The sequence below is a fragment of the Sprattus sprattus genome (genome assembly GCF_963457725.1).
Source record: "Sprattus sprattus genome assembly, chromosome: 1".
In the NCBI taxonomy this organism is placed as follows: domain Eukaryota; kingdom Metazoa; phylum Chordata; class Actinopteri; order Clupeiformes; family Clupeidae; genus Sprattus; species Sprattus sprattus.
In genome coordinates this window covers 57,471,626-57,495,679 of record NC_137920.1, presented here as the reverse complement: position 1 = coordinate 57,495,679, position 24,054 = coordinate 57,471,626, and the positions used below count along the sequence as shown (strand labels likewise).

At 40.7% G+C, this 24,054-nt stretch overlaps 2 protein-coding genes across 2 annotated transcripts; both read right to left on the bottom strand.

The window, feature by feature from the left end:
• Window positions 1–3,341: 3,341 nt before the first annotated feature.
• tmtops3b (teleost multiple tissue opsin 3b) lies at window positions 3,342–8,438 on the bottom strand (the record flags this gene model as incomplete). The annotated part of the gene is made up of 4 exons (XM_080836237.1): window positions 3,342–3,602; window positions 4,656–4,889; window positions 6,760–7,088; window positions 8,063–8,438. The coding sequence occupies 4 exons, from the start codon at window positions 8,436–8,438 to the stop codon at window positions 3,342–3,344; spliced, it is 1,200 nt and encodes a 399-aa protein (XP_080692363.1).
• Window positions 8,439–13,953: 5,515 nt separating this feature from the next.
• On the bottom strand, window positions 13,954–22,095 carry htatsf1 (HIV-1 Tat specific factor 1). Its single transcript, XM_080835476.1, has 10 exons — window positions 22,060–22,095; window positions 21,367–21,531; window positions 19,398–19,581; window positions 19,221–19,268; window positions 17,625–17,779; window positions 16,935–17,098; window positions 16,452–16,548; window positions 15,418–15,507; window positions 15,129–15,266; window positions 13,954–14,859 (listed from the first exon to the last, which is right to left on the bottom strand). Exons 2-10 carry the CDS (start codon window positions 21,529–21,531, stop codon window positions 14,497–14,499), a joined length of 1,404 nt encoding a protein of 467 aa, XP_080691602.1. The 5' UTR covers window positions 22,060–22,095; the 3' UTR covers window positions 13,954–14,496.
• Window positions 22,096–24,054: the final 1,959 nt, after the last annotated feature.

Genomic DNA, 24,054 nt, shown 5'->3' with positions numbered 1-24,054 from the left:
CACAGGGAAACAGCTAATGGAAATGTCTAAGCATATTTAAATTGCACCTACAAAAGAAACTCATATTTAGCAAATCTGATTAATTCACAAGACCTTTTATTAGTGGATTCAGCCGAGGGGACTATATGTGGCTATTATTCAACTGCTAAATGACTCCTTTTCATTTGCCACCAATGGCCCCTGACCATAAAGGGGCCGTTGTGGGGCAGATTTACTCCAGCGCTGGGGGAATGAGCTCACTCCACACCTCATCCTTTTTTTTAGAGGCAGTACTCCATTCTGTCTTTGTCAGGTTCAAGTTAATTTGGGAGGCAGTGTGGAGGAAGGGTCCATTATTAGAACATTTGCTATTAACAGCGTCATACCGGATCTTGACATGGGCTCTCAGAAAATGAACTCACTCCAGAGCATACTTAACTCTCTCCAAACACCTGCATTACCCTTTACTTAAGCAAAAGGCATGTAGGTTTTTTGTCTAAAGCACACGTAGTTCCAATGGTGCATGTGATACGCAGTCTCTTTAATGAAGGGAAGGGTGCTGGCTATCTGCAGAGTGGCTGATTTTGATCCACAGACCTGACAGGACACTTGATTAGATCTTTGATTAGCTGTTAAGCTAATGAGGGTGCTGTGATTAAAAACATGTTTCAAGTGTACCATAAATGAGGGTAAGATAAACAAATGCTTAAGTATTCAGCTGGCATCTCACCACTGTCAACTGGCCAACTGTTTGGGCACTGTGTGCAGCAGACTAAACTTTTTGCATAACAAAGTAAAAGCCTACATTTAATGAATATGCCTCACAGAATTATTTGTAGAATTTGTCTTAGTCGTGGAGGCCTTTGTGGTTCATTATACAGGAATACAAAATTATTGAATAAAGGCGGAGAAACTAAGATACAGAAAAAACAGGCCAGCAGCAATCAACTTTTATCTTCTATATTTTTTCTTCATCAGAACCAAGGATGAAAAGCTATCAAAGGATGAAAGGATGATTTTTTTTACCTCTTTTCGCTGTACATGCAGTGCAAGAGACTGACACCAAATTGACAGTATACACTAAGAATGCAATGCAAGCGCAGATCTGTTTGAACCCGGTGGGTGGTTCTGTCTCGGTGGCCTCTCGTTGCTGTCTGTTTACCCAGGCACTTCTGTACCTACTCACGGCACTATGCCGTCGCCTCCGCAAGGCCAGGAGTATTACCATGCAGCTCAGGCTACTCGCTCTGCAGAGAGAGAGGGGGGGGGGGAGAGGGAGGGGAGGGAGAGAGGGAGAGAGAGGGGGAGGGGGAGAGAGAGGGAGAGAGAGAGAGAGAGAGAACTGGGGAATGGAAAACAAGCAGAAAGACCAAAAGAAAGGAGAGAAATTGAGGAAAGGGGGGGAGGAGGAAAGGGACCCTGAGGAAGAGGCAGAGCAAGTAGACGAGAATGGGGGGATGAGATGGGAGACGTGCCCGTTTGTTGACTTACATTTATTAATAACACTGCTGTCACAACATGCAAGAAAATATTTTTCCAGCATAAATAAAACATTTTCATTTAACCTGTGAGCAATTTCAAACTCAATTGAAGAAGAGATAAATAAAAGGGCAGTACGGCTGCTGCAGACTCCAGCCAGACCACAACAAACAAGGCCTAATCAATACCAATACCCTGTGATTAAAAATAATACACATCAATTCGGCACTGCACTGCACTTTAACAAGCCTGCTAAGTGAATGGCCTTGCATCCGCATGAAAAATGAATCATCATGTAATTCAGATCCGTACACATGGTATGCTTGTAAACAACACACATAGGTCCCTATGTGAGATCTGTAATGTAACAATATCATGGAAAGTAAAAAAATAAAAGACCATGAAATCTCTTCAATTCTTGACCTATTTAATTATATTTATACATGGTCTTTCTACATTTACTTCTGTATTTGCAATGCTTATCCTAAGGATTATGATAGTTTTCACATAAAGACTAATCAAGTCTTGTTGAATGTTATCCCCACTCACATTGAACTCTTAAACAAATATAGCTTATCTGACACAAATGCCATTTTTTTTGTAATCACCACCTGTACATACCGGTGAATAAAATAAACCAAAATAATAAAATAAAAGCCAGAGATATATTATCCCATATTTGCATGTTGTACCCTGAGTGAGACCCTTAAACATTATTTTATGAATTCAACAGCTCTTGTATCTCAAAAGGCCCAGCAATCAAAAATCATTAGTGTCAAAATCTATGAAGCAAGAAGTGCCGCAGCAATAGCCTTACTAGTATGTAGATCAAGGACTGATAAAATGTTAATCTGAGTTTAGTGTTCATAACTTTATTCCCAGGGTCTTCATCCTAAAGCATACCTTACTTCAAATTTTCGCACCAGTTGTAGAAAAATTCTTCCCTTAGGGGAAACACTGCTAAAGGTGAGACTAAGTGAGAGTGAGGTTAAGACGTACATCTGAAATATACAAAAGGGGCAAGATCCTGCATTTCAAAAACAAACGGAGAGAAAAACAGCGTAAACCTTGCCATCTGGTGGTCAAACACAAAACATTTTGACAATGCACTGCTTCTTGAAGAGGACGACCATTTCAGAAGAGTCCAGAACTTCTAGATAAGCCAACTGAGGAGAGAACTAAGCATTGCACGAAAACAAAGCGATAAAATGTTATCTTTTTCCTACAAGCTTCCAGAATCCTTATTTGCCATTCATTTCTATGTCAAATCCCAATTCCGTAACATTACAGATAAATTAAATGTGTTCATTTGTCTGTGATAAAAACTGATGAAAAGTCACCTATTTGTGGAAAATAATATCAAAACTATATTATCTTAAATATTAATAGTAAGTAAAATGAGAGCACTCATGCACCAATAACTAACAGATGACACTTATCCATGAGCTTCTGTGAGATCATTAAAATTCTAGGGCCCTATAAATGTCACTACATAAATGTCACTACATATTGGCCTTATTCACAAACCAAGTCGTAACCATTTTGTAGACATAGAAACCCCCCGCCTCCACGTAGCTAATCAGCCCAGTGTTGACAGCAGATCTGAGTCACTTGTACGCGATGGCTTCAATAAGTTACGTTAAATATGCAGATATGCAGATAAATGTGAATTCTAGATCTGTATGGTATAATTATGATCGCCCAAACCCAACTGTGCTCCCAGCCCAACCACTGTCTGGAAAAAGAAACCCTTTTATCCCCGTTTTTTTTTTTTTTATTTGTCTTCCCACCTGAAGCTCTGTTATCATACCAATGACCAATATCTGTGCCCAAATTTACATAAATACATCAAGACAAGACAACATCTCAAAGTTTTCCCCAGCTTACGGGGTGTGGTGCACAACCAGGACCAGCGCCTCCTTGTCTCTCTGCAGCTGACACTGCTGCTGGTCTTTGGCTGGTCTGTGGGGCCTTTCATCCAGGCGTGCTGGGGAGTCGGGGGGAGTGGAGAGGGCACCCAAGGGGCTCAGAGGCAGGCTGTTTGGGTGGCCGGCCAGGGCTGGGCTACTCTGGAGAGTGTGGAGGTAGTTGTGGGTCTGATTGCTCGAAATACACGGCACAAATGCCATGAGACACCTGTAGAACTAAAGACATATAAGCTTCAATACGCATAGTGTGGTTGATTGCATAAAAGATGTGTGTGTAGAAACTATACAATATTTATAAAGTATATATTTAAAAGAGTACATTTAAATGAATGATATGCTATATGAATGATATGCTGAGTAACCATGTAATGCATACACTTGACACTTCTTGTTTGGCAATATCTGACGTTTAGCACAATGTCTGCCATTGATTACTAGCTAACATGGGCGAGAGCCACCTACTGAGAAGAGCCCCATTGAACTGATTTGCAAAAGACCCAAAGAAGCTGGTGCTGAATGACACTTATGGGAGGCGAATTTTACATTCTTCTGTGGAAATTCACTAGCTATGCCTTTGTCCAAAACAATGCATTTTTGGCATCTTAGTGTGAAATCAATATCTAATGTTCTGTTCGACCTTGTAGAATGTCTGTCTGAGAATGAGACTAGAGTAATGGTGGTATTGGACATCAACTTCAGTTCTGTGGGGGCTCGAACTGTTACTACACAAAAACTCACTCTGAGCACGAATCTCAAACCTACAGTACATGTAAACTAATTTAAATATAAACTTTAACACATTTTTACACATCATTCATAACTATAACTATTCTTCACGAAATCAATGCTTAATTACTCAAACAGTTTTCAAAACACACATGGTTGTACTTTTATTTTTTGTGATTTTTATGTGTTTGTGTGTGTGTGTGTGTGTGTGTGTGTGTGTGTGTGTGTGTGTGTGTGCGTGTGCGTGTGCGTGCGTGTGCGTGTGCATGCACACGTACCTGTGTGAACGTTGTTTCTATCTGTCTAACTACCGATTCAACTTGGCACTGTTTCATGAAATTTATCTTAATAATTCAGAACATTTTTGAAGATCTAAAATTAATTTCACAAGGCTGTACAGAGGAAATAGTAGGCTTGTCTGGATAACTCTATGACTGTCCTCTAGTGTACAGCTATACACCTATTAATTCCACACATACAGTACAATTTGATTGAAGCACATCTACATGTTTGAATGACACTCTACAGTGTGCAAATCTATACCTGGTTATTAAAAAGCACGTAGACAATAGGATTAAGCACGGTGCTGGTCTTGGCAAGTAAGGAGGGGATGATACTTGCTGTGGGCCCGATCGCACCGACCCTGCCAAACGTGGCCAGCAATGCCACCACACCATAGGGCATCCAGCAGAGTAGGTAACAGGAGACCATGGACAGCACCATGAGCAAAACATGGGTCTCTCGACGCTGGGCTGAGGTCTGGTTGATCCTGGCTGTCTGCAGGTTGAAGAAGTTTGATGGGAAGGGGTCAAACACCACAGATTTACAGGCTATCAACAAAAGGTAAGCAGTGGTGGTGGTAGAAAAGCAGCATGGATATCTGATGTATAATAAACCCCTTGTGTTATAGATCAGTGATACGGATTCACATCAGCTGAGCTAGAGGTAGTTCAGTTTCGTTGTCATGCCTTTTATGTCATTAATATTCATTCAATCCTGTGTGCAGACAGTTAATCAACTTGAAGAGAATGTTAAGATCAACAGGATTGTATGTGAAGATGCTTTGGGGTTACCATAGTGACACCTTATTTGCTTCTGGAGCTGTCTAGTGTGATCATCAGAGTTGGTACATCACACAATTGTAAACAATGACAAATGCAATTGTATGTCAAGCATTAGTCAGCAAGAGATTTCTTGAGATCATGCAATAGATCTTTTCTTGATTTACAAATGTGAAATCAGGATATATTTCCCTTTGAACTATCTAATTTATTTTCTGCATGCAGGGTGTTGTGTATTGAGGTGGTGTGAAAAGAAAATTGAATAATAGCAATCTTTCAAGTGCCTGTTATTATAATGAGTATGATGAAGTTGCTGTATTTTGTATTTTATGAAAGTAGGAGAGAAGATTGTATGTATTGACTGAATTAAGTGGGACCTTTTCTGTTTAAAATTTGTATTATTCTTTGAGTATGAACACTGTGAAAATAGAGAAAGGAATTGAGGATTTATGCTGTAATAATTCTGAGGGAAAAAACATGTCAGTGTCAGTGACATTGCTACCCATCCCCGTTAACACAGCAACCACCTCTGCTCACCACACGATAGAAAAGCAACAGAAACCTGTAGAGAATTTTTTGTATCTAATTTCAATCCATGAATCAATCAATCAATCAGTTTATGTTAAATCTTTCAGCTTTGTTTGCATTTTCATAGTTGTGAAAATTGCCAAAGTTACTTCCCCTTTTGACATCATCTATTCGTCTATTCCAGTATATGTCTTTGCTAAGCAGAGAAACCAGAAGCCCACATGGAACCCCTCTGACAGTTCCACAAAGTAATGACCCGATATTATCATCAGGCGGAGATTAGGCACACACTCACACCGGACTCAATATACTGCCTTGGGGAAATGTACTCGAGCTGAAGTGGATTTAGAGAATGTATGAATGCTGTCAAGCAGGAATGGATCAAATTGTCAGAGTTTAGGGCTTTGAGATTTCTTCAACCAAGCAATATACTAAGCTGTAAGCATTAGTTTGTCACCATACCAGACCAGTTCTATGAGTGCCAATAAAGTATCAAAATCAGGGTGGATCACATTTTTAGATGATTCATTGATGGGTTTTGAAGAGTCAAAGGTTTATGTATGACTGTTTATGATATGCATAAGGTGTAAAAATTACTGAAGATAACCTTACGTATTATGCCATCATTGTATTGCAAAGTTCAACCATGCTTATATGACATTTTGCCTCGCAGTATAAATCACTGGTTGTGCTACGGTCTGGTGTGTAAAGTGGCTCGGGTTTCAACTGCATTGCTGTGTACTTAATTCTTTGTGTACTTGACACTCAATGACAGAGGCTCAGACTGATAACAAATGCAATTCTACTCTTTGTGGAGGACATGTGAGCATTGTGTAAGATGAGCCTTCATCACATGGATCCATACTTGAAGAGAAGCACTATCAACACAAGGATCAACATTATTACTTGCATATTTGCCATCATCACCATTAATGTACACAATCGCGGTGACCTAATTATCCCTGGTGACATCATTACCAGGCTCTATCATGTCTAAATACACACAACACCTCATCACAGCACCCCCGCCTCCCTCCCTCCAGCCCCTCACCACTTACCCCGTGGATGGCAATCAGGATCTTGCCATAGCAGTAGATCATGAGCAGGAGCGGCAGGAGCAGGCAGAAGATGAAGAGGCAAGTCACATAGGACACGTTGCCGGGGGAACGCTGGTGCCACTGCACGGAGCAGGTGGTGCCTGGGCCCTCGGGGCCGTAGCTGCTCCAGCCAAAGAGAGGAGGCAGAGTCCACGCCAGGGAGTACAGCCAACAGCCGGCTATGGACAGCCAGGCCTTCCGGTAGTCGGAAACATCTGCCGTAGTGTAGCAGAGCATGGTTGAATAGCGTTCCAAGGACAAGATGGCGAAGGATACGAGGGAAACGATCCCTGGATGGAAAAACATGACATATTTGCAGTTCTCATGTTTGACATAATATGCATGCAACTGTGCAGTGAACTGCAGTGAAGATATTGTCAGCCTTTGTGAAACTGTCTCAGAATGATCACAGTTCATGTTTGTAGGATCATCTGTTGTGTTGTGACCCTGTAGCTCAACAGGTACAATACGGTTACTTAGCCTACTTATAATACTAAGGTTCAATTCTCAGGGGGCACAGCACACATAGTGGTACAACTGTATATAAGCACTTCATTGTAAGTCACTGCAGAAAAGTATATATATATATATACAGTAGCCTATATATATATATAAATAAACGTATATTGTATTACATTTAAGGATTCCAGGACTGATTGCTAGAACTCGTGACTCGACTTGGACTTCAGCACTGATGATTCGGACTTGGACTGCATTTGGAGGTAGGGCTGTGTGATACGGTACACTAATTTATTTATCAAACGAGATAAAGTATATCGTTTGATATAGTTGATGTTGTGTTCAATAACCCGTTTCTTCAATAAAGCTGAATGTCTTTGCTCCTCTCGTCTTCTCTCTCACACTCGCAACCCTGACCCCACTCTCCTTCTGCTTCTGCAGGAGTCCTCTAGACATCATACTGGTCAGCGATGTCCGGAATGTTGTCATGAATGTAAAGGTTGTAAACGGTATTACTGCCTTATATTTGTACACCTATAAACTACTTCAGACCGTTGTCAATAAAGTGACTATAGTGCCTACAGTACTGTATATCTGTATCTTTATAACTTTTTTGAGAAATGTTCACGTTTTTACTCGTAACCTTTGCAGTCCCCAATATAAGAAAGTAGAGGTTTAAAGCAAACAGTTCGGCCACGTCTGGGAACCCATGTGTCTGTGTGTGTTGCAAAACAATAGTTTTATACTCTAGTGCAAGTTATAATAACTTAGGTAGAAAATGATATTAAGAACAGCAAGGACTCACCAAAAAGTGCGTTTGCAAAGCCATACCATTTACAGCCAGAAAGTCCTATGAGCCATCTTCCGTAGATACTAGCAGCAAAGCTGAAAGGAGTGCCGAAAATGCATACTAACATGTCACTTATGCAGATATTTAGCAGAATGAGATTGATTGGGGTCCGAAGAACGTGGAAACGAGCAAAAACAAGAAGAACACAGAAGTTACCCAAGAAACCCAGTATAAAAATGATCCCAAGACAAACTGCCACAATTGTGTGACTAGTCCTGCTAAGTTCCGGAACATCTTTCAGAGCTCGCGGGTAACGCAAAACGTCAGTGGTCGGGTCGATCGTGGCGCTGTCCATGGTGCTAATATTCAGGTCACTGTTTAAAATGACCATATCAGCTTGATTGCAAAGTTGATGGTAAGCGAGGCAAACAAGAGCTCAAACAAGTGCATACTTGTAATTGCTTGTTTCTTCGTCACTCTCTCTCCACTTTATTGGTCTAGCAACAGTTTCCTCCAGGCAGCATTGTTGATCGATCTCCCAGACCCCGCACGGCTGAAAGCCAACTCTCCCGCCTCCCGTGAAAGTGTCCTGTTTGTTCTGAGAAACATTCACTTACAACTGCATGAATCACCACTATACACAGAAAAAAAAAACTTTACCCCATACTGCTTTAACCTCCGGTAGTGAGGAATATCGGTAATTTGTGTTTAAACTCGAAGTTGATCAAACAACACGGGGTAAATAGAGTAAAAAATAATATTTAAGGAATGGTGATGACATATCACACCACACTATGTTTGTTTAAGGAAAGCTGTCCACTGTTTTGTCATTCAGATGCAGGATATTCTTAATTCCTAAACTGCTAATAATATAGCTCTCCATTATAGCTTTAAGATGATAAGTGATTTTGTTTGGAACATTTAAAAGGTTTATCAAAAACCAGGGTTGCCCCTCAACTGCATCAGCCAGGTGCCTAACTGCTGCTTTGGCAGAATGAGTAATGAGAAAGAGCTTTTTTTCTGAGCTCACTGGCACACCACCCCAGGATTGGAAAGCTCCTTGGGCTGAACAGATGGAGGAAAGTAAGATATCACCAGAGCATCAATAATCCACTAGATGGCCTGTTGAGAGGGCTATTACGGCAAACCCCATATGGGTCTGACAACAAGAGGGTCCAAAGGATGGGAGACTGGGTCCAATGTGTTGCAGAGAGAAAGGAGTGGTGAGAGTAAATTTAAGAACCATTCTTCAAGCTAGTACAAGGTCAATTTTGTTGCAACTGTGTGATTCTACAAATGAGTAATTGAAGCACTACTCATATAAGCACTATGGAAATTTTAAAGAAAAAGCTATTCAGATGCATTTGGTAGGAGTGGGTTTGTGTCGAAACAACAAAGGAAGTAATCCTGGGTCAAACACAATTGCAATTTGAGGTTGAATGCCAGCAGCTGAAACCATGCTGTTCTTCGAGGTACTGGTCTGCAACCTTCAAGCAAGACTGATTCTTATTCATTAAAAGTGGATAACATAAAAACACTAAATGTTCAGAAACCACACTGTCAAGAACATGTAACTTTGGAGACCTTCATTAATCTCTAAATCCACACTGCCATCAGCCAAGGATATGCAACCTCCTTTGTTGATGTAATGTCCTTCAGCAAACCTACCAGAATTATTTAGAACACTTTTCTCATTTTGTGTCCTTGTTCATATTTTCTTTGGGAACTTTTTAGTCTGGGAAGTCCCGCCCCTCTTCTCCGGCCAATTTGATTTAGCCTCTGAAGGGGGTCTGGCAAACTTAGGATAGCAGTTCACTTCAAGATTTCCAGAATCCTTGGAGCCAATCACAAACTGGCTTTTGGCTACCTGGCGCGCCATTGGCGGATTTAAAATAACCACGTCTAGTAACAAAAGCGAAACTTAAGAGAAAAGCACAGTAAACTATATACTGCTCTCGCGGCTGTCTTGGATGATTTCAAAGGCAAGTTTTCTTTGAAAATAGAACAGAAACCTGCTCTGGAACGATTCATACAGAAAAAAGATGAGTTTGCTTTATTACCGGTCGTTGTATCGTTGTATAGTATCATTGGTCTGATTGGTTAAAGGCGTGTCCAATTACGTGAGTGAAGTGGACCTCCATTGAGGAGTTGGCCAGACTAACTGAGCAAATGAAATGCAGTGAAGGCGCGGGGAATTCCCAGACAAGGAACTTTTATACACTTTTGTAGTATTGTAGCTTTAAGGTATAAGGTATAAGGTTACATTTTTTGTTTAGATTTCTAAATTCGAAATCTTCTGTGAGCCTGTAATCTTAAAAAATACATACAAAAATAAGACCAGGCCCAGAAAATGAACAAAGAGTTTGAGGGCTCAGCTTCTTTAAAAAACATTTAATGGGTTTACAAATGTTTTTCATTATCTAGAGAATAAGTGGCCTCCTACATGAGCTGCCTAGCTTTTTATATGCCTTCATCTCAGCTATGGGGGTGAGAGGATTATTAGCACTGACTTGCATGTCTCTGTACCCATCCTCTGTACACATAAATCAAACCTCGTTAGATGTGAGAAAGTCACTCTCTGTCAGGCTCCGCAGGAAGCTTGGAGGAAGTGAGTATGAATGAGTGAGTGGGTGATGGAGCTCAGCCAATGAGGCCAAGCAGCAGTCACCACGGTCATCTGTGACGCAAATGATTAAAACTTCACATGACTCTACCACACACACACACAAGAACACATCGTTATGTCAGCCAATTAAAACTCCTCCTATTTCAATAATAACATATGAATATATCAATTTTCTTGTGAGATTGTCATTAAACAGTTGGTCAATTATAATAATCTCCCACTTCTTATGAGATACTAGTCCATATCAGAACAGTGTGCTGCAATTCATTATAGTTGGTGAACTTGTATGAGTGAGTTTGTGTCTAGATAAAGATAAAGAGGCAAAATAAAAAAGACAATCAAGGCATTACATTTCTATTTATTGGTCACACTACGTTTCCATAAAATAATCATGAAATCTTACACATCTGACCCTACTGATTTTATTTGTCTATTCCTTTTGTCGGTTCATATTTTACCCATTGGTTGTTTCTTTCCATGCTTTCCTTCAGATACAAACAAAAGATTTAAATCAAGTGAGAAGCTGGCCATTTTTATTGACAGCACTAGGCCGAAAAATTGTTCATGTTCACCGTTTGCCTCCAAAAGCATCAATTTATCATGGGATACATTCCAGGTATCTTGAGATATCATGTCAAGGGATAGTTGTTAATGAGCTTTGCTTCAGCATTGGCTAGTCAAATGTTTTTAATTCAGACTTTATCCACTTGATGTAAAATAAGCTAATTTGTAAGAAATAGAAAGTTGATAGAGAATAATAATGTACTAAATATTGAACCATTCTGTATATTTGACAATGTGCCTTGCACTTCTCACTAAGCAGTAATTTATCAAATGTCATTTTAGGTTTGCTATGTCCATAATATGTTAAATGACAACCATGGGGAACCTAAGCACTCACATATGCCATAATCTCTAATTATCTATAGGTAAGACAGAAAGTGAAAGTGAAGATGGAGGATTATATGCCATGCAGGGGAAGATTTGAATACAACACAAATATTCTAAGACTTTACATTGCAGGAATAAAAACAATGAGTAACACTAAGAGTGTTAAAAATGAGCTAATGAATACATAGCAGGTGCTGTAAATGGATTTGCGAGGACATTCGTCAGTCACTGGAGAACAGCGCAACTGTAAGACACAAGTTGGACCAGATTCTTTCTAGCAGATCCATGACACTACCCATTAATGTCCCTCTAGGCTGCCTTTAGGGTAAATCCCTGCTTCCAAATCACAGGTTCTGAGCTTTGGGACTATTGGAGAGACCGAGAAACCCACAATGAAGGTCTATCAATTTTAGCAGTCAGTTTCTTAGGCTTGATTCTCCCAGCCTCTCTTCTGAAAAGCCAGTGTGGGAAAACATCTTATTTACTCCCATGCCCATGACGTCAAAGTAAATCCTCTCCACAAAGGAAAAGAGGTACTTCTTCTTTTAGTACCAATACAAGTCCTTTGTCTTTTCTGGTACTTGGACACCTAATAAGAGAAACACATAATACATCTCAAATTATATATCTGAATTAAAATAAACAGCAAAACTAGTGTAAAATGATAAATTATGCTTATATAGCCATATTGGTTTTGTTCCACTTTCCCTAAAATGAATTCTAACCACAGACGTCCAACTTCAAAAGGGAGCCTTGCCAAAGTCAAAATCTTGGATGTATCGATACATGCTTCTTAAGGATGTTTCTGATAGAGGTAGATGTTAAGGAGCACATAAAGCTTTGCTCAAATTGAGACCAATACAACTTAAGACAGAAAATAGAAGATGTTAATAGATATGAAGGAAAATGTCTGAATATACATAAATACTGAAGATACTCTAATCATGTACACTATATATTAAAACAGACAAGCACCTGAGTCTAGACTGATCCTGTTGCCCACTGAATCTCTAAAAGCAGTGGGTGAATCCCAGCCTGGACCGCCCGCCTTGGGAGCCATGACTACTCCCCCTGCTGGCCGTTCCATGTGTAGCATGCTCAGGAAGCCCTCAGATGGCGGTGGATACACCATCGGGGGCAGGTCAAAGCCAGCACCTGGCCTAGTGGGGTAGCTCCAGAGAGCAGAGGTGAGAGCCCCAGGGCCCATGATCACACCCTGACCGGCAGCCGGATTCTCGGCTGATGAGAACTGGGCCACGCCAGGACCAGATGGAAAAGTGTTCTTGGGCCAGTCTGGGCTGGACGGGTTCCAAGTCGGGGTAGATGGCTCTTTAAAAAATAAATAATTTATAAATAATAAAATAAAAAAAGGATGGTTAGTGTTGTAATTGTATGGTTGGAAGCGAAATTGTATGGTTAAGGAGAAGCTTAAAAAACATTTCCTTGTTTGGTTTACAGTTACACAATTGCACAACTCCTCCCCAAAAACAAAAACCCAGAAAGGGAAACCTGGGGAGGAGATCAAAACCTGGCAATCTATTCCTAGAAATAGCTTTGAATAATCTGTCTGGGCATGAAAAAGATAAGGCGTAGAAAGACAAACCTGGTTTGATGGTCTTGCTTCTGCTCCGAGGTTTGCTGTTGTGGTCTATGGGCGTGCTGGCTTTGACGCTGAGGTCTTTAGGAATGTTTGCCTTTTTGAGGGCACGTGAGAAGTGCTCATCCACCACACTGTTGATGTCTCCCTGGTAGTAAGTGAAGAGCACCCTTTGTGGTGGTTCTCTCTCCTTTATCTCTGCCAGACGCTCTACCCTCAGATTCTCCATTAGAAAGCACACTCACGGGCCTACATGGGAAGGAAGTTGTTGAATTTATCCCATAGCACTGAACACAGTACATTTCAAATAGGACCACAAGGATTTTTGGTCATTAACCTCATGTATAGTACACATCCTATGATCTATGCACAAGGAGCAAATACACAGATCTCTTACCTTCATAAACGATAAGTCATGTAAATCCCTTTCCAGAAGGAGTGTTACGGCAAGTCCTTCAAAAGAGTGTCTGCCCGCCAAGACAGCTTCTAGCTGAGTGCCTCAACTTCAAATGGGACAGGCTCTGTGTTTGAGCACACCTTGGCCGATACTTTAACTTTCAGTGGTATGTGGCTTCATGGGCTCTAGCATACAGAATGTGGCCTGTCTAGTTTGACTGGTAACAGACATGTTATATTAGTGAGGGGGATGGGGGGGGGGGGGGGGGATCAGCTACAGGCAGGTTCCATAATGACACTTGGGCTGTAATGATGCACCTTTAGATCACTGACATGGATGTTTGTGGCCATGAAAAGCTCTAAAGCAAATATGAAGAAAGACGCTGAATACAGATGTTCAAATTCACCAGTTTGAGCAATTTATGTTTCACAAGCTCTATGAATATTGCTTCCATGAACACAGTGCCACAAGAGTGCACCTGTAATGTAATTAACAACTAGAAGTACTTTTTTAAAAATAATTCAATTGATCTTCTCTTTTTCTAACATAAGATTCAGCCAAAATTCTTCAAAAGTCTTAAAACATGAGATAGTAGTTAGTCTTAGAAGTGGTAGGTTTCTCACAACAAAATACCCAACAATGATATTACTTTAGAGTTTTAATTATAAAAAAAAAATCTCAAAATAACACGGGAAACTGAAGACATGACAATGAATTAATGACAAATTAAAACACTGCTGCACAGCACAGTTCCACAAACGAAGGGGGCAATCATCGTCTCACGAAGAGCTCCTACTGAAATATCACAATTTGATGACGTTGCACGGCCACACAAAGGAAGAAATCAGGACAGACAAGGCAGTGTTGTGGGAGCTTTGCAGTGTGGTTTAGAGCGGGTGGAGATTAGTATGAGATGAGGCTACCGAGTCATCTCCCCTCTAAGCATCCTCTTCCTCATCATCTTCATCACTACCAGCCACACTGCTATCTGTTGACTCCGCGGCCCGGTCTTGGGACTCCTCGTCTGCCTCAAGGCTCTCCGATGCCCCCGTCGGGCCCAGAGCAGGAGTCGGCGTTGGAGCCGTGGCTGCAGCTGTGCCCTGGCCGTTGGAGGCGTTCGTGGATGCTGCTGGTTCTGTAGCTGGTGGTGCTGCATCTGCTCCGCTGCTTTTCGGGGCTTCTCCCTGCGCTGCGGCCACCGCCGTAGCTGCGGTGGAGGCCTCTTTGCCCCCCTTGCCATCATCCAGGAAAGTCTCCCAGCCTTTCAGCCTCTCCTCACGCTCACGCTTTGTCTCATCCACCTACACAGAAGGCCAAGAGCAGGAGTCAGAAGAAGTATTCAAGAGAGGGGGATGGGAGACAGAGGGAATAAGGAAGTTGAAGAAAGGTTGCGGAAGGAACAGAATGAGGTAGATGATAATATTACCTGAACCTGCCTTAATTGAACATCGTATATCATTAGCATTAATCAGTTTACTCTATACCTGAAATGTTTCAGAAGACACTCTGGGGCCTAGTTTGCACATTTATACATATACATATATATATACATTTCCTAACAAGCATTCACCGTATAATCAGTGGCGCCATCCCACAGTGCAGCAGACAGCTGCTTCCCTCCGAACCACCGGCCATTTAATGCCAGTATGCAAGCGTCACCATGCTCGGGCTCTTTAAACGCCACAGAAGCCACTCCATCAGGGTGTCTCTGAGGAAGGAAGGCACACGTACACATAGCACAAAAGGAAAGTTATCTTAGGTATGATTTAAGTATGCTTTGTGTAATTTACTATACTGTATTCTACAGCTGTGCATACGTAGGGTTTTCAAGGAAGTCAAGGGGATTTGTTTTTGCTCACATCGAATATGATGACTTTCTTCACTTCGCCAAATTTCTCACACTCAGTTCTGAGGTCTTCTCTGTACTCGTTCAAAACCAGAGGATCTTCCTGAATAGAGAAAATCACACATTACACAAACTCAAGACAACATTTAACATAACAAGGACAAATGTAGTCATCTGCAAAAGGATGGCAAGTTTTTTGCACTGAGGCCAGCAGTTTTTATTCTAAAGGAATAAGAAAAAAGTTTCTCAACCATATTTCTGAAGGAACAGTAAAATATTCTTTTCAAGTTCACTTTTTTCAGGCATTTTGCTGTATTAAGAAGAAAAAAAATTCCAGGCCTGAAAAATGGGGTAAGACAAACAAAATGCTTAGCATGCTTAGAATGCTTAAGTTGTTAAATGAAGGGTAAAAAGGGTCACTGGTCGTAATGAGAGAGTTTGGTGTGAGGAAGTTGAAAGCCAACCACTACAGACATGGCAGTATGACTCAAACACACACCTGCATTCCTCTAAAGGAGTCTGTTGATTTAACCAGACACTGACAAGCGGGAGACGAGGAGGAAAGCATCTGCTTCAAGCAGAATGTAGCCAAACTTGCTCTCTCTAACGACACACCCACTCACTTTTTTTAAGTCTCTCTCTTTCTCGGAGACAGCGTCACACAGACCACACACCCACACCCACACCCACACCCACACGCGATTCAAAAATGTAAACGTGATAACATGGATTATTTTATTAATATTATCTAGGCTTTCAATTAAAAATGGTGGATAAATGTTACTGATACATTTTCCCAGATGTAAGATCATCATCCATCAACATCACTGGTGTTTCTACTGCATTACAAGGCATATTATTTTGGCTGCAGGTAAATCAGGGTTTCCCTGCTCTGAAATGTTGCTTTGGATGTGTTATTACATTTGCAGACCACAGTGCCTGTATACTGCTTGATATCTCTCTTGCTGCATTATGTTAATGTGTGCATTTGTGATTCATTGACGAGGTGCTTTTGTGTTCATTGACAAGGTTTGTGTCCTGTCTCACCTCAAAGTCACTGGGATGAAACATGTTCCGGATGATCACCACTCGCTCGTGGCGCTTACGAGTCTCCCCTTTCTTCTCAGGCCGCCAGTCCAACTGCCTGGAGCAAGAGTGGAGGTATCAGATTGCATGATTGCATACAAATGGTACACAGAATAGTAATTTTGCAAAGAACCATGCCACACACACCCCCTGACAGACACATACTCACGCACACACACACGGTACAATAAAAGGTAGATGATGGCTATGGCAAGATTCTGTGTTTTTATATGCGGTACGTGAATAGGGCTGCCACCATCTATGTGGATGCCCACCAAGCCCCCCCCCCCTGCACAGAGCACCACCAACACTGCAAAAATAACTTTACATCATAGCAGCTTCTGTCCTCAAGGAAGTGAGTACCCCATTATTATTATTTTTTTCAATTTGTAAACACCCCAAACCCAGCAGTATCGCTTTCGAGATTTCAAATGTCAAGCATACTTTTGCTGCTGCTTAAGTCTCTTGCGGTACTCTTTGGACTTTTTCTTCTTCTTGCTGGCATCGTACGTGCCCTTGAGCTCGAAGCGTGCTGCCTCCACATGCAGCTGGTAACCCCTTATCTCACTCTCATCCAGCAGGCGCAGGGCAAGGGCGACCGACTCTTTCTGGAAACCAGGAGAGGAACAGATCATTTTTAAAAACACATTTCAAAACAAACAGCAGACATAATCTGCAACAAACAAACAATAAAGCATAATTGGGCCTGCTACATATCTAACTGACACTTCCCATTTAAACAGCAACTAAGACATCTTAAAATGAACCAATGAAAATTGTATATGACTACATCGCTATCAGGTAGCATGAGTAAGCCGGCTTTTCAGGACCATTGCAACTATGATTTCAAGCACACCAAAGAAATTATGTTAACATGACCAACAGTGTACTGGTACAAAAGCCTCTGCTGATTGGCTTGTTAAAACAGAATACTCGTAATAATTAGTCAAGACTAATTGTGACAATTAGCTTTGTAAACATTTGGACCACAGTTACATAGCTCTTAAAGCAATACAATCCAGTCAGGTCAAGGTCCAAGGTCCAGTCAGTGGGGATCATAAATGAGCATCACAGTTCCTTAGCACACCATTAAAACTTTTTCATAATCTACTCAGAGAGACTTTCTGGCCATACCTTCAAATAGCAACAAAGTGCATCTCCTTTCTGGTTACCCTCTCTGTCCTTGTAGAGCTTCACCTTGTACTCCTCTGTGATGGGGTCACGCATGATGATTCCACATTTAGTCATGAACCCCACAAACTCTTCTGGAGTTATGTCTAGGGGTAGGCCTGAAAGGCAGGGGATATGAATGCGCAAATTAGGTGGGTCAGTTGACCCAAAACAAAACCAGCATTAACTGGTTACCTCCGCATTGTGTTACGTCCTTGTATGAAATTCCCCGTAAAAATGAAGTTTGATTTGATTTGATCAACCAGAATGTTCAGGAGACTATCTTTGACTAAGCATATTGTCAAAACTACCTTTTGATGACGCAGTTGTATGCATTCCAAATTCAAAAAACATTGAAAGTGAAGACTTTTACTCAGCTAAACGAATCAAACTCACTTCGATTGCAAGGATATTGGTTAATTCTAATTACTTTGTCATGAATTAGCAGATCCTTTTAACATGAATCACTAAATAATCCCCCAACACCCTCCTCCCCAGAGATCAGAAGTAAGAGTGGGATTAACCTCTTCTAAACTACAGAGTTTAAGCTCTCAGTCATCACAGTCCATCTCAATAGAAATCACATCAATTCTGTCTGGCAATCTGCCTAGTCTCTCATATTCAAAGGCGGTTGGAGTGAACAAAAGCTGTTCTCAGGTGCAAGTATTGTTATTAATAGTTAATAATAAAGACTCAAGTAGAAGTTATAGTACCCATCAAAAAAATGACTTGAGTAAAGGTTAAAATATATCTCATAAAAGTAGTACTCAAGCCGTGGGTAACTTCATCTGATATTTGTTACACATATTAGGCATATGTATTACATTAAAATGTGGGATTTAGCCTAATATGTTAAAATTTAAATAGCTTCTCTAATAATCACAATGTAACATAGACATCTGCACATTCACGCAAATCACATTCTGAATAAACCAAATTAAAAAACAAATAAATAAATACATTTTAGGGTGGAGGGCTGCTGCTGGCCTTTTGGGTGCCCAAAGTGGAATTGCTTTGTGGTTTGGCGTGTGGCTAGCATTTCAACAGACAGTAGGCCTATGCTTTAATCAGTCTTAGAATAAACCACACACAAACAAACTTTGGCTTTTTAACCCATAGACTAGGCTTGAAACATTAAATGTACCCAGTAAGATATTAAGCTTTCTAACATTAGCTAATTAAACTTGGACATTTCTTGCCATGTCTGGATCCAGTGCTACAAGGTCCACACTCCAATGCAGCCCATTTTCCTGCGAATTTCCACTCAGAGACTAATGTTTTGGTATTTACTTCCATAGATTCACACCGTCATGTGCCCTGGTTCAATATTGCTGCACCTTTGGCGTACGAACCAGAGGCCACTGTGGCGTCTACGTCTACGCTGTACGTGCGTGAATAACAAATTATTGAATGTAAAAGTAGGGAGACGTGTGTAGCCTAATGTAACAAAATATACGTACATTATTTAAATTGTACTTAAGGAAAAGGTGAATAGTATTCTACATAAAATTCAAGGAAAAGGTGAATAGTATTCTACATAAAATGTATCAGAAAACATACCTGAGACATAAACATTTGTGTTCTTATCTTCTTCCACATCAAACCAGCCTGCAATCGAAACAAAAAAGGGGATGCTCTGTTAGGACACATCTGGTGTCTACTTAAACAGTCCTGATTCAAAATAGATAGAGTATAACATTACAGAGCCTTTTGGAGGCAAAAAACAAAACAAAAAACCTGGATCTCCCTCCTTCTTCCTTTTTTCCCCTTTTGCATTGGACTCTGGGTCATCACTCTTCTCTGGCTTCTGGGGCTCCCCTGCCTTGGCTCCTGGGTCTTCAGAGGATGCAGCTGCGTTGTCCTCCTGGTTCTCAGTAATGCCATAGTTTGCCTGATACACTGCCAAAAAGTCATCTGTTAGCTGCAAAAAAAAGGACATCAATCAGACTGATGTCAATACACCATGCGCTGACTCACAAAGAGCAAATTATATATACAGTCCTGCTCACCATTATTGGCACCCCTAGTGAATATGGGCAAACAGGGTATGAAAAAATATGTCTGTGCTGTTTATCCTTTAGGTGTTACACTCAAAATATTCACAAAAATCTTACCTTTTCATTGAAGTTGAATTATTGTAAGAAAAAACAACGTTTAAGATTAAATAATGTGTGCCACTATTATTGGCACCCCTAGAAAAATCTTATAATTTAAATCTAACTGAAGTATATTTCCAGTCATGTTTTACATTTTTAAGTTCACCTGTTTAATTATGAACTCTTAAGAGGTTAACCATGACTTCCTGTTCCACTGACGGACAAATATGAGGTGACACAGGCCAAATTCCATTAGTCATTCATCACAATAGGAAAGACCCAAGAACACAGTGACGATGTGCGATGAAAAGTTGTTGAGCTGCACAAATCAAGAAATGGACACAAGAAAATCTCGTACCAGTTGAAAATACCCATTTCCACTATCATGGAAATAATAAAGAAGTTTAAAGCGTCAGGAGATGTTAAGAATCAGCCTGAAAGACGACGTGTGTGTACATTGACCCCAGGCACCGTGAGGAGGATGGTTCGACTGGCAAAATAATCTCCAAGAATCACAGGTGGAGAATTGCAGACATTAGTTGAGTCTTGGGGTCAGAAAGTCTCCAAAACTACCATCAGACGCCACCTACATCACAACAGGTTGTTTTGGAGGGTTGCCAGAAAAAAGCCTCTGCTGTCAATCAACAACAAACTAAAGTGCCTACAGTTTGCCAAATGGAAGTCAGACTTTCAATGGGACAGAGTTAAATGGTCAGATGAGACCAAAATAAAGCTTTTTGGCAAAAACAACAAAGGTGGGTTTGGCGTAGACAGAAAGATAGCCATACAGAAAAGCACCCCATACCCACTGTGAAGTATGGTGGCGGTTCTTTGATGTTGTGGGGCTGTTTTTCTTCCAAAGGCCCTGGACATCTTGTTAGGATACATTGTATCATGGACTCCATCAAATACCAGCAGATATTAAATGAAAACCTAACAGCCCCCTATAGTAAGCTTAAAATGGGCCATGGTTGGACCTTCCAGCAGGACAATGATCCTAAGCATACCTCAAAATCAACACAAAAATGGTTCACCGACCGCAGAATAAAGGTTTTGCCATGGCCATCACAGTCCCCAGACCTAAACCCCATAGAAAATCTGTGTAAAGAGCTGAAACCTATTGTACCAGCCTTGACCTAAGAATCTGAAGGATCTGGAGAGATACTGTATGTAAGAATGGTGTCAGATACCGTGCCATGTGTTCACCAACCTTATCACGCATTATATGAGAAGACTCAGAGCTGTTATCTTTGCAAAGTGAGGCTGCTTAAAACATTTAATTAAGGGGTGCCAATAACTGTGGCACACATGTTTTGAAGAATAATATTTATTTAAGGTCAAAACATCGTTTTCTCTCAATTATTTTACCTCAATGAAAAGGTAAGATTTTTATGAATATTTTGAGTGGAAGACCAAGAGGATAAACAGCAAAGACATTTTTTCATTGCCTGTTTGCTCATATTCACTAGGGGTGCCAATAATGTTGAGCAGGATTGTAGTTATTCACAGAGTAATTTTAGCTCAACTGAGCTTGTGTTGAACATAAGCAGTGAACGTGGTGATTTAACCTTAAATTACTGTCTGAGCGGTCATCTTTTTACTCAGTTTACCTTTGGAAACCAAGCTCTCTTGTCAGGGTCCCAGTCGTACTCAGTACCGTCCTCCGGGTCCACATATGTGTAGGGGTCATCGACGTTCCCACGCTTCTCTCCGTAGAGCTCCTGCAGCCGTAGCTGTTCAAGGAACTCCTTATTTCCATGCGGTTCTCCACTCATCTGCACACAGAATAACACAATTTAGGCGGCTCACAACTAGTGAGTTGTTGCAGCTCCACATAGGGAGCTGGACAGGCACAAATCTTAACATGATTGTGGTATAGACTTCAATCATCTATTGTTGCTGTTTAACTCCAGAAGTGAAAATATTACCAATGAATACAGATGCGCATGTTGTCATATTATTGCCAGCACTAAGAAGGAACGTGATTATAAGCAACGATGTCTATATGCATCACATATCTATGCCCATATGGTACATTAGTGATAGCTCTAGATAAAGTAAATAATAGTAGTTCAAGTAAAACGATGAAACTGGCAGTGGCTAGTTAGCTAGCTACGTAGCTAGCGTCAACAGCTATCCGTTAGCTATATATCATAGCTAGACCTCTCAAAGTGGTGGCATGCAGCAATACATCAACTAGAGGCTATATGTATGCTTCATGTAAATCCAAGCCGTTTTTAAATAGACGTTTCATATCCGATTGGTTACAACAGAAAATATGCCATCATTTAATAGCTACATACCACGGAGAATATCCGCGACTACAACTTAAACAAGTTAACTTCCGGGTCAATGAATCACTTCTGTCTGACAAACCAGAGACGGGAGGCGTGACAGATAGGATGAAGGAGCGGGACATTCAAATGTTTTGCACATAGACATCATATAGGTCTATGATGTCTATGGTTTTGCAGACATTGGTGTTGATGCTTCTAAGCAGTAGGCTACTGGTTTGTAGGGAAACAAGTTGAATGTGTTTTCAAGGTTTCCAAGTAGCCGAAACATCACAACAGTACAGTGCAACAAGGAAGATAAGGCAAGTTTACACATTTAATAATAAGTGCCAGACCCTTCTTAAAGGCACCCAGTGCAACTTTATGTAAACCGCAAAGATGAGACGTCGTTCTGTGGTGAGAACTGATAGAAAATTGTACACAACAACAATCGCCGGTGGGGAGAGGCCATTTTTCCATTGACTGGAATCCTGCTGTATTTATTGTAGGTTACAAAAAATAAAGAAAATGGCGGCGATTGTTGTTGTTATCGATTTTCTATCAGTTCTCACCACACGACGACGTCTCATCTTTGCTCCTTGAATGTCGATATGTAATGGTATGGAGTTATTGAAACTTACTACGTGTAAAAAAGACTAGAAATTGAATGTTTATTTTTAAGCCTCGAAAGTTGCACTGGGTGCCTTTAATTAAAATTAAATTAATCTAAAATCAATATTATGTAGGCTGCAATGATTAGCCTAAAGACCGCGATTATGTGGCACTGATCAAGTTGTTTCCTCTCCCTTTATTACAGGGCATTATGATGGAAGTTATCGCAGGACCGGGATGCTTGGAGAACCCTTGTTGACGGCCTAAGCCCCAGTAGGGGTAAAAGGCGATGATGATGATGATGATGATGGACTGCTACTGGTAGACAGAAGATCGTCTACTCATACACATGGTTGATGACCCCCATGGTTTAACTGTCTCCGTGTAACAACAAGATGGTATGTTCTTGGTAAGGCTAATTTTAAAAGATGGACATAGGACTACTAGCAAATATAAAACCCTTACCCTTTGCATATATATATTTAATATTTTTTACTTTTTAGAATTTTTATATATTTTTTTCTTATATTCTGTAGAACATATTATGTTGTTATGCTTTTATTTGTATTGTCTGCTCCAATATGACAAAATAAATTCCTGGTAGGCATAAACTGACTTGCCGATACAAACAGTTCTGATTCTGATTCTTAAAGGCCCATAGGTGTAGGTGACCGGCTGAGGGGAGTTTTGTAAATTTCCCTCTTCCTGTAAAATAAATCAGCAAGTGAAGCTACTTAATAACTTACCTGAAGCAGTTAAACCTATGTGCAGACTGCCACAAGCATTTAATTGGGAAAATTAGGGGAAAATTGGGTCCACAACTTCACCATTTGATAGAGATAAATGTACCCCACCCCAGGGCCATCCCTGAGTGCACAGATAGTGTCTCCTTATTATTGAAGATGCATAAAGTGGATCAAATACATCAACAAACATTGATAAGTGTGCATGACAGCTTTCTTTGGCAGCTACCTCTGTGTGGGGGTGAACTAGGGTGTGTGCCGGCATGTCCACAGTATCTCCTTCAATTGTAAATTAGATTGAAGACTTTTCTTTCCTGATGGGCACACTTTTGCATTTAGTACTTTACCTCCAAACCACTCACACATACCCTGGACAAACAGATGTTGCCAGGAGCTGCCAGCACCAGGTAAAGATGCAACATCTTTTTTTAATCCCCTCACTTATTGGCCAACCTTGATTTGCTGCCAAGTCTTTTATCATACTTACCATTGCTTTGATATGTCATATTGTAAATGTGTAATGGTGCAATGGGTTAGGGTTCCCTGAGGGATGGGATTGGGTAAAATATGTAGAACTGTTAAAATCCCCGAAATTCTAAAAACGAATGAAAAAATTATTTGAACTGAAAAAAACATTAGTATATTGGTATTAACCACACAATCTATCAAA

Excerpts from the sequence above, each read along its gene's own strand:
- htatsf1 (XM_080835476.1), bottom strand. The coding sequence starts at position 21,531 with ATGAGTGGAGAACCGCATGGAAATAAGGAGTTCCTTGAACAGCTACGG. Across the intron at positions 16,549-16,934 it reads AGACTTAAGCAGCAGCAAAA|GCAGTTGGACTGGCGGCCTG; the intron begins GTATGCTTGACA and ends CTCTTGCTCCAG. Across the intron at positions 15,267-15,417 it reads AGAAAGTCATCATATTCGAT|AGACACCCTGATGGAGTGGC; the intron begins GTGAGCAAAAAC and ends TTCCTTCCTCAG.